The 18,080-nt window shown below is 35.4% G+C and overlaps 1 protein-coding gene across 1 annotated transcript in view; it reads left to right on the plus strand.

The window, feature by feature from the left end:
- Positions 1-360: 360 nt before the first annotated feature.
- The window catches only part of CCDC141 (coiled-coil domain containing 141), a 71,523-nt gene continuing 53,803 nt past the window's right edge, over positions 361-18,080 (plus strand). Inside the window, exons 1-6 of the mRNA XM_050340162.1 lie at positions 361-429; positions 1,111-1,343; positions 2,712-2,834; positions 10,893-11,084; positions 12,160-12,268; positions 14,949-15,202. Of these exons, the coding sequence (XP_050196119.1) occupies positions 1,242-1,343; positions 2,712-2,834; positions 10,893-11,084; positions 12,160-12,268; positions 14,949-15,202 (780 nt within the window). The 5' untranslated portion in view covers positions 361-429; positions 1,111-1,241. The remainder of the gene's footprint in view (positions 430-1,110; positions 1,344-2,711; positions 2,835-10,892; positions 11,085-12,159; positions 12,269-14,948; positions 15,203-18,080) is intronic.

Here is an 18,080-nt window from a genome sequence, read left to right on the forward strand (position 1 = left end):
AATTGCTGAAGTCCGCGAGTTGGGACGGGCGGCCTCACTTAGAGCTGTCTGTGCTGCCCAGAAACGCACCTAGAAGCGCAAGGAGGTTTGGATGTACTTCAGTGTATTTACACAGTGTGAGCAATCCCAGCAGAGCTGAATCGATCTGTCCCCAACACCTCCCTTTTGCTCAGATTTAGAAACTTTTCTGCATTGTTGTTTTTGGTGGGGTTTTGTTTGTTTGTTTTGGGTTTTGTTTGTTTTGTTTTGCTTTGTTTTTGCCGAGAGGTAAAACATACGCCTGGAATGAAAATATCACCTGTTTTTTTTTTTCCCAGACTCCAAGGCACAGGAGAACTAAAGGCAGCTTTACCTGTGAACGTTCTGTGCAGTGCACCAACCCAGCAATGCCTGGCGCTGCTCCACTGTGACAGCTGCATTTCATCATTTGTGAGTACTACATGAAGAATGAGTTTTGTATTAAAAGTCCACTTTACAGAGCTCTCTAAGGAGTTATAGGGAAAAAAAAAATTACTCTTTCTCAGACTTTCAAATCTTTAGGAAGGATGCCTTTTCTGCCTCCAAAGAATGTAATGTGGAACCCTCCAGGTGGCTTGTGCCTTAAACCAGGCGTCTAATCTTGGGGCTGGCCCCCTTTTGCTACTTTACCACTGCTCTCAAAATTTAAATACTTTTGGATTAAAAATCCCTTGATTTGATTTAGCATTTGATTTATATACTCATGCTCATCCTGTTTAAATATTTTGATTTGGCAGAAGAATTATACTGAGCATAACTAGCAGTAACTAGCGAGCAAGAAAATATTTTACATGTAGAATATAAAAATGTAGATTGTATAATTTTATGTTTTGAAACCTCATAACTCTGGGTTTGTCTGTATAGAATCAATAGTGTTTTTTTTTTTTGGCTGTTTTAATTTGAGAACATTTTTTCCTTTGTTTAGCCAGTGTCAGGTGGTGTCCAAGGAAGAAGCCCTTCGCACTTCAGAGGGTGACAAAAAAGAACAGACAGCTTAATGCTACCAAACTAGGGGTGTGTCAAATCTCTCTCAAGAATGATAAACTCAATGGAGTTGTCTATTTTTAACCTCCCGTTCTTTCCTTTTGGCAGACTAATCAGTGTTAGCTGAGCTGTTTCACTGAATGAATCCAAGTGACTCTGGGGCTTTCTGAAATGAACAGTGGACCTTGCAAGAGCATTTCAAGTCTGCTTTAACGTATGAAGTCCCATTGTGATACACAATGTCAGATGAAACCAGTTCGGAGCAGAAACCTTCTACAACAACGGTCAGCTCAGTTGCTGTTCAGGCTGGGGATGCCAGTATTGTCATAGCTGTACTTAAGGTAAGGCAGCAACTGCTGGTCTGTCTGTTCTTGTCTTTCTGCTCCTTGTTGATTACTGCTTCTTTTAAATGTTCTGTGCAAATGAATAGTTAGCATAAAATGATAAGGCAAGGCCACTTATTCAGTCTAATAGCTGCTTTCTTGGAAGTTAACACTTGTTTCTGTTCACAATTACTCTTTGTGGCTTTTGATTTTTTTTTTCAAATAGAATAAACAATTTGACCAAAGTATTTAGGCTCTTAGAGGCAAGGAGTTCCTCCTACTCTGTTTAAAAGGTAAGAGATAAATGAAGAGTGCCATTTTGTGTTAATAAACATGATGATTGCAGTTGAGACTCCTTGAGTCATTTTAAACTGTACTCAGCAATAATTTTGCATAAATGGTCTACCAACTCCACAAATGAAGTATTTGCTGGGAAAAAAAAGTCTAAACCTGATAATAAGTGGTTATTTTTGAAAGCTGTGAATTCATATTCCTGTGTGTTTCTGTAGAAACCCTTATGTACATGTAGTTATGCTTATAAGCACCTAAAGGCCTGTTTTGTGAGGCTACAGCTTGCACAAAATTTGGCATGGGAGTAAAGATGGATGCTGGTAATGAGTCCCAGCTGGAATTTATTGGCAGTTTGATTTTTCATTGTCCAGGCAACCTGGAAAACAGGCTAGCCTCAGCAACTAGAGTTTGTCTGTAATGCAGAATAAGGTGATAATAAGTTGGGCTGTAGGTGATTATTCAGGGGCTGTAGGTGATTATTCAGGGGCTGTAGGTGATCATAGGGCTACCTCAGTTGTGGAAATGCTTTTTCCTATCAGTTTTCACCCTTTTTGTGAGGTGGTCTGCTGCTGCAGGGGAGTAATTTCATTGCAAGGACACTCAAGTTTAGGTGGAGTAATTTATTTTCCCCCTCTGTGCTAGCTTCCAGTGACATCACTGCTTTGGTCCTTATCACCATCCTTTGGTTCCTGTTCTAAAGTGTCCCTTCTTCTACTTCTGCAATCTCTTGATGTATATATTCAGTATAGAGGTGCTTTAGACCTGTGATGGTAGAAATAAGATTTGGGGTTATGGTTTTTGCATCTGCTGTGATATATTTGTATCTTTCGCCCACTCCACCCACCCACCAAGTTTCCTTAACTATCTGTGTCACCTTCAGCTGAAAGGGGAGATGAGTTGGAGAAATGTTTTTGGATCATTGTGATAATTTTACTCTTACATGGGCAAACCTAAAATCATAGCACTGATTGGGTGTGGGATTTTGTTACCTGTTTTAAATGAAGTAAAGTTTATATTGTGTTCTTTGTGTCTTTGTCATGTGTATGGTCCTTGAGAGCTTGTTTTCTGAAGGCTGTAATTTTTTACTTATTACAGTGTGGAAAATGGGTGAAGCTTCAGCTGGCTGAATCAACACCAAATATATTAGAAATTGGCAGCAATCAGGATGAGACTAAAAAACTACTGCAAGATCATGAATTCCTCCTGTCTAAGCTGAAGGTAAGATGTGATGAGACCACAAAAAATTCATCTAGTCATTATAGTTCAGGTACAACAGGTGATGTAGGTGCCTGTGCCTCCTGTTGCAATGTCGTGTTTAGGTTAAATTCCTCACAGAAAAAAGTATGTTCAGCCTTTGTCAGTGTAGCAGACCTTCAGTGATCCTGCTGGGTCCCTTCCAGTTCAGGGTATTCTGTGATTCTTTGGAAGTTAGGTCTCTGTGCTGGAAAAATATGCTTCTGACAGCAGCAGTAAAGACACAGGTTTTTTTCTGCTTTATATGTTCGTGTCAAGTGAAAAAAATCCTATAACCCTCAGTAACTGCTAAATATAATGGAATATAAACTTGTTTTTTTAATTAACCAGTGTTGTGAAAAGTTTGATTATTTTATAACAACTCAAGTTCCTTGTAAGTCTGAAGTAGATATTCGAAGAACATTTTTATTAAATGTTGATTGATATAAGTTGCAGTAGAAATGATACTTTAACATTAAAATAGCTTGTCTTGAGCTAGGAAGATGTCAGCTAAGTAACTGTCCTAAAATCAGATTTTGGCATTCTTGAGAGTAGATTATAAGAACAGTGGCATTTGGACACTGAGTTACATACTTGCATGAAAAAGCTGAATTATTTTAAATGTGTGTATTTGACACTGAGAAGAGTCTGAAGGCACCTAAAAAGAGATTTTGTTTTCATGTTTTGATAGGGCAGATTCACTTTATATCTGTAGACAAACAAATTCCTCTAAAATCTTTGAAGCTCTGCACAGCATCTTTTTTTCTTTTTTTTGAGATAATATAAACTTTAGATCTGAAAGAGGAAACCTGATTTTGAATACGATTGAGTATTTAATTTAATACCACTGACTATGTCCTTCCCCAATCATTAAAAATCTCCAATGCATGTAAGGCAATTTAATACAGTACATAGAGAATGTAGCTAATATGGTGCATGGTGTGAATTTTTAATAGCATGAAGAATAGAATTACAAAAAACCCCACCAAATAGCCCCAAACAACAAAACCCCCACCGAAATCCTAAGAGGTGGTTCTGCTCTCTTTGTTTATGCAAGTGCCTCACCTTTAGTGCTACATTTGCGCATTCTTGGAACGTGTTGCCGTACCTGTTTGAACAATTCAGCATTAGCTGAGTTCTTACACACTGATGACAGGAAGAAGCTGATTTTTTTTTTCTCCTAATGCTCAAAAATAAATTTTAAACCATTTACCATCTAGTCAAATCAGGTTAGAAAATTTATTAATAAAGAATACTTTTCATCCAAATATGTTGGGAACAAATACTCATTATTTCATGTTTTATAGCTGCAGTCCTTGCAAAATCCATCAGCAATTAATGAATGTTCTATAAAAGTACTAAGTTCAAAATTACTATTTCTTCCTCTATATTACAAGAGCTGTGATAATACAGGACTGCAGTGTCACTATAGTTCTTCCTGACTGCATTTTTCAACCATGACCCTTTGTACTTTATAGTAAGCTGTTAACACTTGTCAGTAATTATTTAGTCTTAAATCACTAAATCCACTCATCAAAAGTTTTTCCAAGACTGATTCTCAGCCTTTGAAGTATTGTTTAGAGTAACTTTTTCCACCTAGCATTTGATAATGAATTAAGCATGAGCTGTGTGAAGAAGGATAAAGAGGGAATAATGTTTAAGACATCAACATCTGTGGCCATAAAGATTTAGTTATTTATGGGAGGATAAAAATAAATTTAAAAATGTGGGCAGGAGAGGGGTTGAAAAGATCAGACAAAATTACAGTTGTTAGTTGATCTTTGTTTTGGTGGTGTCCAGTATATGCAATTCCACTTGATCTTTCACCCTTAGTGAGCAACAATAATTAATTATGCAAATACATGAACATTCACCCAGCTGCAGTCTTACCCCATTCAGTTTGTAGTTCTTCCATATTGGCTACAAGTTACTGTTTTCATTGACAATCTTGGTCCAACTGACCCTGTCAGTGATAGTCTTGTTGCATCCTATAACATTTATTTTTGCTCTTGATTAGATCTTGGTATTTGGAATGCATTATAGTCTAAAAAAAAAAAGGTAGAAATGAAGCTCTGGCCTTATGCTCAAGTAAAACTTGTTCCACGTGCCAACATTGTGGTACTTTACTTTCGATTTACATAACTTTTTAAAACACTTACATGCAATAAGTGGTAATACTAATACACCATATGGCAAATCACAAATGTCTTGTTAGAAGAGCAAATTAATAAAAATGAAGACTTCCATAAAATGCTTACGAATCCATAAAAAATTTTGGTCCTGAATAATGCTAATTGACATATTAACTTCATTTGCTTTATGTCAGTCTGTAACTTTTCAAAGTGAGAAGATTAGAAACTTACATAATAGTGAGAGGGAAAAAAAGTTGGTTTTGCTTGTGTACTGTGGGGTTTTTTTTTTCCTACTGTGCTTCCTTAAAAAGAAGAGAGGATAGAATCCTTACATTTTTTAGGTTTAGAGCTAGAAATTTTTACAAGTAGAAAAAAGTATAATGAAGAATTTCTCCAGTTGGGTCCAAGAAAATGGATAGCATTTTTTAGATTGTGGAATTTTTCAGTCACTTGAATTTGAAATACAGCAGCGAGGCAGCTTTGAATTGTTTTTCTATTTCTCTTTTATTATTGTATTAAACAAAAAAGCAAAGGAAATCCTGGCAGATACCAATACTTGATATGCGTATACTTAATTTCCTTGATTAATCTAATACAATTCAATATTAAACTTTTGTGCAGGACAGGCAAAAATTTTTGAATGAGTAGTGATTTGATTTTGAAACTAGTCCTGCTTAAGTGAAGAGTTAGAGGATTAATACTAAGTACGTCTTTTGAATCAGTAGTGATGAACTTGGCAACTTTTAGAAGATAATTTATGGAATATTTGACCCTTCTGGCACTATCCCATGTTATTCTGTAAACTCATTCTAGGTTTTGATCACCCTTTTGCTTTTCAGTTTCATTATTCTCGTCCCACTATATGTATTGTAAGTTATAATCAAAATATTCAGGCCAAATTCTTTTGTCAACTTAACATGTTGAAGACTCCCAGGTGTAAGGCAGGACAGAATTTGGCACAGTGACCAGTGATCAGTTTATAGTACTTCTGATGGTAGAGGAAACGGAATGTAATCCAGCTCAGTATTTCAGGGAATAGTCTTTGACTAAGCAATGTTAATAGACCTTAAAAAAGCCTAAGCTACCAGTTTGACACTGAGAAAAGCAGATGGTGCTTTAAAGGGCAGTTGGAATAGACTTGTTGAAAAAGACAGACAGTAATTTCTAGACAATTTTTACACTGCTTTTAATGGCCAGAATTATTGCAATAAAAAAAGTGCGAGTACTTCAGGGCATTACGGAAAAACATTCAAAATATCCAAAATAGTGTCCTTTGATAGAATGTATTCTATCATGTTCGTTACTGATTTACAATTGTTCCATTAAATTTGGAAATTAGGAACACCCTACTACTTTAATAAAAAGCAAAATACAACTTCAGAAAAGGGGCCCATGTCAAATGTTTATGGATTAGGAAACAGATGTGTTATTGTTAATAGAGTTGAAAGAATAAATGTTGAACAGGAAAGAGTAAAACTGAGACTAAACAGAGAACATGTCCACAGTGTTTACAACATCTAGTTAAAATTCCCCTCAGTAATCTCAACTAATATGTTGTGGTTCTAAACTAATATATTCTGTTTCTGTTTTGCTAAATTAGACCATATCAGCAGTAACAATTTTGTTGAAAACATCAACTTCTGTGATTTCATGCAAGTCTCTTTCCCAACATCTGCCTTATCCTTCTGTAGATGACTTTCAGCAGATTTATATATTCTGGAAATATAAATGTATGTGTATGTACATTTTGATGTCTCTTTTTTCACAATTTAAAAGAAAAAAAAAAAGGCGAGAACAACCAAGACCAGAAAACTTGAGACAAAACTCCCAGGAGGTAAAACAATGTAGTCTGCATTGTGCATATACATTTCTTTACCTTTCTTCTGTTCTCCATAATTCAGTTGTTTCCAAGAGAAGCCCTACCTGGAGATGATGTCTTAGTGTTTGAATTTCCTGATGCTAACACTCATTGGATCATCTGAAGGAAAAAACAGACTGGGTGTGTGTGTGCATGGCCGTGACAGTGTCAAAATCCCCACTAAGGCATTCTTGGTTTGTTTCCAAAGTACTGATTTTTATCATAAAAGAGGCTGTGGCAGAACCACTACAAAATGCTCTAATTGCTTTATTTACTTCAATTCACAGAGTATAAATTGCAAAATAATAATTTATATGCTAATAGTGAAGAAAAACAAACTAGAAAATTGCATTCTTCAAAAAGGATTAATATAATATGCTCATTTTTTGCATTGATATCTTTTAAATAAGCTTTTCAATTATTTCAAGTAAGAATATTTTCATAATGCTTATTTTTCAGTAAATTTGTTATGGAAGAAATTATTTGTTAATATCTTTTGAATTATTGGCAATTAATTGTTGAGCTGCCCAACAGTACAATTAGCAGCAAAGTTCAGCTGCATTTGTATCACAAAGCAGAGCTGAGTTTTCCCAGGCATTTGAATGAAAAAGAAAGGAGTAGTTAAACTTGAATAAATACTTCTTTCAATGTTAGTTCAGCTCAGTCATCAATTTCAGTATTTACATAAACAAAATTCCTACCAAAGTAGTATTTGTCTCAAAGTAGCTTTATGACTATTTGCTGAGTCTCAAGTTAATAACTGTGTTGTATAATTTCTATAAACAAAGATTAGCAACATCTCAGTGAGGAGGGTAGTTTACACCTTGAAAATTCCGAGTTATGGAACCAATGCACAACAATCAGGAAAAGCAAAAGATATTTTCCCCCTGTCATTCCTTGGCCCTTTTAATGGAAGGTAAAGTATCCAAATAATGGACTGTGAACAAATTAATACCAAATTTTTATTAATACTAATTATAATATTAATTAAAATTATTGTACCACTGCTTAACATGAAAATATTCTTTTAGACCTTCAGTTATTTACACTCTGTCTTTGCTACAATATCAGACCCAAATGTACCCTGTAAATGAGTGGTAGGAAAGCTGCGTGGCTGCCACAGGCCTGGGGGTTTATCCCTGGGAGTATCCTCTCAGTAAATCCTAACCGGAACATGCTTAGTTTTGGTTTGTTTTTTTTTTTTGGTATAGTGGAATTATATATATCATATATATTTCATAGAAATTGAAGCTGGCCTGTAGTTTTTTAAAACAATGTTCTTCTGACCTGTTTTTACTGAGACCAACAGAGGGTGCATGTTTGTACAACCTCCTTTTTGGCTACCTGTTAGGCATTCCGTATATTGTCAAGCTTTTTGTCAGCTCCTCAGAGTCCAGAGAGAACTGTACCCTTCTATTTTTTTGTGTTCACAGGGAATGAAAGTTCATAAAAAGAAACAAACAGCATATGAAGTGAAAAGTACTCTGGACGTGTTCATATCACAGTTGTTAATTTGAGAAATAACAGCACCACATACTCAGAGTTAGATGAGCTGGATGTATTTCTTTTCTTTCCCCTATTCAAACTGAAAAAAATAAACACAAACCCAGACTTTTCCAAGAAAGAATATCCTTCCAAATTTGTTTCTATCCATTGAAACAGTAAAGATATTTTCAAATGTATTATTTGAGAAAACTGGAACATTAGATTCCAAAAATATTTGAAATAAAGATAAGGCTTTGCTGGAGAGCTCTAGTAAGTTAACTCAATTAATAAAAAAGCCTCATCAAAATTCAGGCTTCTGTGAAATATTTTGCTTTCCCTAAGTAATTTTTTTGATGGAAATAGAGTTTTTTCCTCTTACGGTTTTTTGTTTGCTTCTAGGACAAGAGACATAAGTAGGAAAAAAGGAAATTCCAATTAAATATAAGGAAAAAAAAATGACCATGAAGATGGTTACATTCTGGAACAGGTTGTACAGTAAAGTTCCATAATTTCCATTGTTAGGCAAGGCTTCATGGGATAAGTCCTCGAGTTATTGACCAAGGGGTTAGACCGATGACCTGCAGAGTCCCATCCAAGATAAATTGTTCCATGATTCTGTGTTGATAAAATGTTTATATTTCAAAGATGAAAAGTAGAAAACCAGTAATATCAGTCTACTTCTTTTAAAAGTAAACTATTACCATATGTATTATATAGAAACTGAAATAGTTGAGGACAATTATTTGAAAAGTTCACAGTAACTAGTGACTTTGACAGTTGTGGAAGCATAGTTTTAAACTCATGGCAGTAAAACCTTAATGTCACTCTGAAGACCATCAAATATTAGAACTGTTTCTCAAAAAAGTAGTTTCTTGTAAAATATTTCTTTTTTTTTTTTTTAACTGGATATATTTAGGAAAATCCAATATTATGTAGACAACATAATTTTTATAACTTTGTGGATATAAATATTATTAGAGATAATGATGTAAACCAATACAGGAAATACCAAGAAGGAGTTGAAAGAAATGTGTCAAAGATAGCATTTTCATTTAGAATTTTCACGAGCTTGGCTCATTTATTTACCATTATCACAAACTTGGCCATTTACTTACCATTATCATTGTTTCATGAAGCTGGGGTTTAAATTTTGCTGGTTGTACAGCCATATAATCTCTGTGGTTTAAAAATTATCATAAGTCAATGCTGGTCCTTTTTTATTTCTGATAACAGTGATTCTGACTGCTAGATGTAAGACTAGAAAAACATCTGCAGCAACACTTAGTTGCCTTGTCAGCTAGAAAAGTATTCTTGAATAAAAGTTTTCTGGAATACTTTGGGTTAGATTACCAAGGATAATTGTTTTTCCTGGCCTGATTCTTGTCTCATTGTGGTATAATGAAGATGTAAAACTTGTTGTCAATAGTTACATCAGAGTGACAGTATCTACTCCATGCAAATGACCTCATTTCAAGTCAAAGCACTGTTTTAAATAGATATTAGTTAGATTTCTACTTAAATACAGAACAGGTGGCATTTTAGGGATTTGAAGTTTTTCTTCTTATGTTATGAGGCAATCAGGGTGGGGGTTCAACAGAATAAAAATTACAGAAGATTTAGGAAATAGCAGTTCCAATTCCTGGTATTCAGAAAATAAAATGGAATGTCTGTTCCTCTGGAACACTGGCTTTTGATCGGACACTTTTTGATTAGTTTGTCACCAAACAATAAGCATGCATTTATGTTGCTAATAGTGCCTTTTGTTTGTTTTCACAACTGTCTATAAATTACAGTTAAAATTATTTAATTCTGTTTTTTTCAAAGAAAGAATAAAATTTCCATAGTTTGCTTATAGAGTTCTCATAGTACTGCTCTTGGAGAGAACTGATAAGCGTTTTCATGAAGGTGGGTGAGAATACAGAAGGAATGCTAATCAGTTTTTCTGACACACTAAAGATTTTTGACATAACCTGGAAATCAATTATCGTTCTCATGGTGGGATTAGTAAAGGGGATGAAACAGAAGAATTGTTTTCTTGACAATAGGGCATTATTATTTGGTTTCCAGCTTGAGCAATGCAGCAAGCTGAAATCGAAACACTGCATGTTAGGTGGTTTTTTCGGAGAACATGTGCATATGTTCAAGCCACTCTTGACTGGATTGCATTGTACTCATCAGAGATTTCTGATTAAATTACCTTGCAAACTTCTAAAGCTTGCAGTGTCCAGTAATGTTATATGGAAATGGCATATGAAAGAAGATTCACAATATCTGCATTGCTACCACTTCCAGGAAGATAGATCTGTTTTTACACAGATATAAACTCATTCAAATCTAAATATTAGAAATAAAATGCTAAATTCTCTTAACTCTTGTTTTTAAATGAATTTTATAAAAATACTGGCTCTTAATTGCTGATGAAATTCAGAAGCTTGCTGTGAAAAATGCAGGAATAATTGACACTCCTATCACTAGAAAAAGTATCCTGACACCAGTATCAGCACAGTGCTTTTGATTTTGTTTACAGATTTCTTATGTTTTGCTTTTTGTTTGGTTTTTTCTTCTCAGGCTTTGGAAGACCAGGTATGGGACCTGCTGCATGAAGCGGATAAGGCTGCAGAAGAGAACAAAGAAAAGAGTCAGGTTTATGATGCTATGGCAGAGACCCTTGGGGATGCATGGGATGCCCTCATCATTATGTTAGAGAAGAGACAGGCACTTCTGGAACTTACTACAGTGTTCTTTGAAAATGCTCTAGAGGTTTGTATTTAAATCAAATGACTTTTTATTTGAAGCCTCTGCCCTCTGTAATTTTACTCTGTTATGTGTTGTTCATTGTATTCCTAAAGGTTGAAACGATTAAGAAAATAAAAATTTCCAGATACATTCTTCTTTTTCCACCTTCCAGATAGTAGAAGATGAAGCTGAATGAAAAAAACATGTAGAGTTTAAGAAATATCTTAGTCATGATGTTTCCAAAATACGTGCTTTAAAAAAAATGCCAGTGAAAAGTAAAACTGGATCAAACCAAAAAAATATGTAATTCAGTGGCTATTGGCCACTGAAGGTTTTACACCAAAATTTCTCTACACTTACTGTAATTATGTAAAGTAAACATTAGTCTAACTTGCCAGTCCTTTACCTGAGACTTTAATGTACAGGTGGGCACAAAAGAACAACTGTGTGACCCCTGTTTACCCATTTCTCAGTATCTTATCCTGATTCACTGATACACACAGGTAGTGAAAGCAGAGAGGGATTCCATGCCTTGCAGGTGTGTGCTCACTCTGTGTAGCCTCAGATTGAATTGTCCCCACATCCTGTAGCTTTGAAGACAATTAATAATTCTCTCTGATAGTTAATAATTCTCCCAGATAATTTTTTTTCGATATTAACCTAGTGCCATCTCTAAAGTACAGACAGAACTTCGGTACTGCTAATTGTCCTAAGAACTCCAAGATGATCTTTAAGGTCCTGTCCAACCCAAGCCATTCTATAATTCTATTGTGTCCTGGTAATGTGTATTATACAAAGAAATTAGTACAGAGTTGGCATAAGGCTTAGTAGGAAAGATGATTCTCAAAGTGACAAACTGTAATTACAGATTATGTCAACTAAAATTTGGGTTCCTTTTATCAATCACTACCTCAAAGAAAGCCAAACCAGAAGGTGCATAGAGACCACAAAGCATCTGTATCTAGAGGTCACTAAAAATGCTGTTTTCCAAGAATTTACAAATTCTCATGAACTTTCCCAATAATACAGAGATTATGATGGAGTTATGCAAAAGAAAACTATATTGTGCTTCTTCCTAACCTTTGTTTTCTTAATGCAGTTTACTGTTAAGATTGACCAAGTTGAGGATTTCTTGAAAAATGCTCAAGAGTTTGACAATATTGACTCTTTGAGAGAACTTCTTCTGCAACAAGAGCATCATACAAAAGGTACAAACAGTATTCCGCTCCTGATAACATGTGATTGTGTCCTGACTCCTTTAAGGATGATTTTACTGTTTCTGTGCATATTTAAAAAACCCCATACATTAAATCTTAGAACAAATATGAAAATTTCTATTTGGAAAAACATAATGATGAAATAGCTCTTTAGCAGCCTTCCTGAAAGATATCAAAGTCTTGTGTTCAGCTAGATCTCTCATGGTTTGTTGCTGCAGAATAGCCAGTGGTAAGCTTATATTCTGATTTCAAGGCAGTTCAGATCAGGTGAGCTGCTAAGAAACCAAACATTTTTTTAGTGCTGGTTTGCAGCAGGTTCTAAAACCATCCTTCTGTTCCATGAGAAAGTTTGTCCAAGGCATCCTAGCTATCAATGAATTAGCATTTTTCAATGGAAAAATTTCCACTGGAAAATTTTCAATCAGTTCTAGTAAAAAGCCCCTGCCAAGTCCTACAGTTTCTTGGGAATGGCCAGGGGAATAATTTGCCCACTGCTTTTCTGTGCCCAAGGAAGGGGGTTGATGCACAAGTGTTAAGAAGTGAGGGTGGGAACTGTGAGACAGAGGTGGCAATTAGTCAGTTTCAGAATCTTTTTGCCTACAATTTTGCTTCTGCCTTTGAAGGGGGGGGTTGTTTCATTCTCCATTGAATTGCCTGATCTGTTCCAAGAGGTGTTGCAGCTACAGCTGTAACGCCCTTGGACAAAAAGGTGCTTTCTCCCCTTCTACAATTTTCTTGCACATATGGTTGCCCATAAAAATTCTTCCATGCAAATTCCTTTTTTTATTCAAGCTTTCATGTGAAGCACCTTCTATCGTTTTGTGGTACTCTGAATTCAAAAAAGGGGGGAAAGTTTCTAGAACCAATTTCGTTGTGTGGCTACTTCACACACCTTTGCAATTCCATATTGTTCTGCATTTTTTATAAGTCTTGAGACTCCATCTTTGAAATTTTAATTCCCGCTTTGCTGTATCATTAGTAACAATTGGCAGAATAATATCAATTATACTTTATTATCCACTAGTGGAACACTAACTTAAATATTTTTAGCTACCTTGAACACCAGGTATTCTTCTCAGGACACTGAATACAGAATTGAACGCAGATAACTCTAATATGGGATTTGGGTCTTACAATTTGATCTTCATGGGAGCAAAGTGCTCACTGTATAGCAATTTTAACCTGAAGTATCTGGCAGTAATTTACTGCTGAAAGAGGGTCTGTAACTGTAAGAATCAGATGAAATGGTTTGCCAGAGAAAGACTGCTTTGACAGTGATAAGCCTTTCCTCAGATGGAGGAAAGTGATTGCAACTGACTGACTTCTTATTCTGTCTTAATCACATCAAATTTTGTAATCTGATATTGAGTTATTTGAGAAAAAACAGTGTTTGTATTGCTTTCTGTGAGAAATATACTATCTACCCACTCCAAAGTAAGGTGGCTGAAAATACAACCCTTACAAAATAGTGGCTCAACCAGAATGTGATGAGTAGTTTATCACAAATGCTTATCATTTTGAGGGAAAAGAAAAAAGAAAAGTTTTGAAACAAATGCATTTCAAAAAGGTGAAAAATATGAAATATCCTTATTTATCCATTTCTATGTGTATTCAGTGTTGGACTGAAGTGGAACAGTTCTGATTAATACCACCTTTCTGGAAGGTGAGAACTAAAACGGACAAGCTTGCTGCAGTGAGCTCATGAAAACTAATCTCTCCTGTTAGCCCTTGGTGACTGGAGAAGTGGGGGCATTCTTTTTCCTGGGTGTTCTACATGGAAGGTTGAGATTTAGGGTGCTTTGCCTTTAATTATGAGTACATGCACTCAGTGGGAAGATGAATGTTTCAGGGGATTGCTTCTGGTTGCTTTACTCGGAGCTCCTTGCTAACATTCCTTTCATTATAGTTTTCTTCATGTCTGCCTCGGCATCTATTTTGGCTTGGCTCCCCTTCTTCCTTATTCCATACATAACATTTTCTCCTTTTCATTTGAAAGTCTTAGGAATACTGATCATTGTGCATTCAGATTTTGTACTATGTGACTTTAAGGACACATGATTAGTAGGTCAGTAAAGTGTACTAGTCCACTGAATTTTAACCCTGAATGTGTTTAGGTAGAGATTATAGAAAGAAAGTAAGAGTTCCTGATACTCCTGACTTATGTATAACAGCCTTCAGGCACAAGACCATTTTCTTTCAACTGTTGTGAGAGGCATATAGATCTAAACTTAGCTTGCATCACCAGTGCAAAACTACAGAGGCTACTTACCCACATAAAAAGCAGGGTAGAAAATTCCATTTCAGCTTACCTGAGGATTGGGAAACAATCATAAAGAACTCAGTTTTGAGAAAGCAAACTTCTGGGTTTTGTCTTGATGACACACAGTACACCATTGTATGTGGGTATATATGTTATATGTACCATTATAGATATGTGTATGTATACACCATTATACCTTTCTAGGTTTATATGAGAGCTGTCCTAATTGAAATATCTTAGTGTATATACACCTTTATGTTGTAAGCATTTGTGTTCTTGTAATGCATGAAAATATGTTGCAGTCATGTATGCAAGTAGATAGTTCGAAAAATACTTGAGTTTAATTTGAAATACGCCACTAGAGTCACAAAGCACACTGGGTTTTTTTCCTGTGAAATTCTGTTCTTACAGAACTTCTGGAGAAGTCATTTGCACTTTTAAACAAAAGCCAAGAGCTAACTGAATTCATAGAAGAATTCAAATGTGAGGGGCCAAATGCAAATCCGGAGATGATTCAGGGAGCCCACAGCAGCTGCTTGAAAATTGACAATCTCCTTGAAATGCTACAAGACAGGAGACGGCAACTGAACAAATTTCTTAAACGTCAGCGCCAAGGACTGGAGCAAGTTCTGCAAATTTGTTTGTGGCACCAACAAGAGAACCAGGTAAGGGAAATCACAGGAAAAAAAAGACACCAAACAACTGTTTCACAGTACAAAGAGAATAGGAGCTTAAATATTAGGCCAATATCTCTGGGCCACTTCTGTTTGATGAGATCCTAACTTTTGAATGTTTCACTTTGTAACTATAGCTTCCTCCTAGTGTGTTTTAATATAACTGTAACATCTTCTAATGCAGTATTTGTGTTATGTGGATTCCTCCTCTAAGTTATCAAATGTGGTACTTCACACTGAACTAGATTCCCTTCAAATTGAATTCCCAGCACAAACAAACCTCTAGCCACATGGGTGGTAACAGTATCTGACAACAGCAATTTCAACTGCTGCAGGCTGTTTCTGGACTAGTCAGTTAAAGAGAAGATAGCACTGTTAGTCAGTAGGTCTGACTGAAAGCAGAGAAGTATTTTATTTTTAAAGTTGAAACAAAATCCTTTCGGGTGATGTAGGGATTGCAAGTTTTCCACACCTGCAACGTATTTCCCTGTCTGCTTTCTCCCAGCTTAGGTCCCATCTTTTACTGAATTTCTCAAATACAACTGTTTTTTGTACCTTCCTCTCAGAGCTTAGGTACATTTAATTTTTACTCTTTCCAGCCCTACTGCTCTTTTTCCTTTTCATTCCTCATTTCCTAGCATTCAGATCAGATAGTTTTCTCTCTTTGTACTTCACATAACCAAAGAAACTTCAGCAATGTAAGACTCCTCTCATTTTCCTTGAGAGAAACACCACATGCCTTCACCAGCTTGACAGAAAAAAGATATAGAAGTCCTGTTCTGCCTCTTTGGATATTAATTATGCTGAGAAGGAGGAACCTATGCAAATTGTACTGCCAAAGTCTAGCGAGAATAAAGATGAGCTATTTTCCACATTTTGAAAAAACAGATTCAAATAGTTTTTAAGATCATGCTTCTCAGAATATATTTGTTTAGTTTCTGCATTAGAGTCAAACCTGGTATAATGTATGAACTGCACATTTATGGACAAATAATGTCCAAACAAAATAACATATTCATATGTAAATACACACTGGAAAATTAACTTTTAGAGACTTGATGTAGAATTTCTCTATCTGACCTCTAACACATGCATGTATTTCTGAGCGATGAAAGAAATTAAACTCTCAAAGCGTTTCAGCACATCTGAAAATTTATATTCCATTCTCTGTACATGGACTAAATTGATATCTAATGGTGCTGCATATGCCAGAACAACATGTTGAACTCCCACTGACATTAATAGGAGTTCAGGGGATACTTCAGGGAGTTCAGAGAAAGCAGAGTACTGTAGACAAGCTCTTCTGTGTAAGATTTAAGAGTGGATTTTTGCTCTTTGAATTGCTTCTGTTTTTCTAGGCACAGTTGTGTAGTGCAGAAGGCTGCATAATCTGTGGGTTACTTTTTTAAACAAAAAGGCAAGCAACTATAAAGATCCCTTATTATCTGGTTATGAAACACTAAAAATGCAGCATCTCCCTTTGATCTCTAATTGGAATGTGATGATCTGATAGTCATGATTGTAACATGCAACATGTTTCTTTTTCAGAATTTTCAATATGTGAAAATATATTTTTTTACATACTTTATAGAAGTGTCAGCATCATGTTTTCTGATAATCTCTTTCATTAATGAAAACCAAAGGCAGATTGGCCTGTTTTGTGCATAATTAGTTATCTTTGGAAGAAGATTTATGAAAGTAATCTTTCTTAATCCAGTGGTGCATATGTGAGACAATTAACATTATTGATGACACTTGGTCATATCAAGGGCAGACATACAAGCAGAGTAAAACTCAAGGGACAGGTGAGTATACACACACTTACTAGCTAGACAGGTTTACAGGAAGCAAAGTCCCTGTAAGTGGTGTAAATCACAGTTCCCTTTTTGATTTTATTTTCTTTAAAGATAATTTAACTGACATTAAAAAAAATTAAGTAGTGTAACTCAGACTTTGATGCTATGTAAAAAAAGCCCCAGACCTTGAAACTAAATGAGTTTCTGGCATCCTTTCAAACTCCATTGGTCAGTCATAATCTTTCCTTAGAGCATGCATATTCTTGTTAAAGTATGCATATACCTATATGGATCATATGGTTTTCATATTTCCAAATTGTCAAACTTTTCCTTCAAAATTAAAATGACTACTCATTACCTTATATTCTAAATAACTTCTGCACATGGGAAACTTGTGTAAACAAACTCCTTTCTTGAAAAAGAAGACCAAAAAAAAACCATATGGAATTTTTGCCAAGAACTGTTCCACTATATGCTTTTGTTGGCTGGTATACATCACATGTAGTGGTGTTTGCTTCTTTTACTTCCAGTAGTCTTTCACAAATATGATATAACAAGTCACTAGTAGCTACTCTGGGACAATGCAATATTGATACTTTTTTCTTTTGCCATAAAAGACCATTTTATTGTTCTTTATAAGGTTGTACTTGGATCACTTGGATCTTTATAAATGTGTCTGTGGTCCCCTTTTGCTCTATCTTGTTATTTTTGAAATTAGACAAGGCTGCTTCCTTCACTAGCAATATTGTGAAGATAAATGCATAATGATTAGGGAAAGGCTTTGGTAGGATTGTTAGGAAGAGTTTGAAATGTTTCCAAGATGAATCAAGACAATGTTGTTGTGAGGATGCCTTAACATACTGATGATATAAATATTATTTGGGATTTGAGACAGTAAATTCTAAGGCATCAGCTGATCAAATAGCGTTTGATGTAATGAAAAAAACCTATCTGGTATTTAACAAAGTCAGTTTATGTGAATGCTCTGGGAAGATTATTTGAAAATCGCTGATCCCGCCAGAGTAGGTGTGTCAAAATACACAGTGCAGGCCGCCCACGTTCAAACTGCCTGA

Source organism: Myiozetetes cayanensis, unplaced genomic scaffold, assembly GCF_022539395.1.
Source record: "Myiozetetes cayanensis isolate MyiCay16 unplaced genomic scaffold, myiCay2020 scf9, whole genome shotgun sequence".
In the NCBI taxonomy this organism is placed as follows: domain Eukaryota; kingdom Metazoa; phylum Chordata; class Aves; order Passeriformes; family Tyrannidae; genus Myiozetetes; species Myiozetetes cayanensis.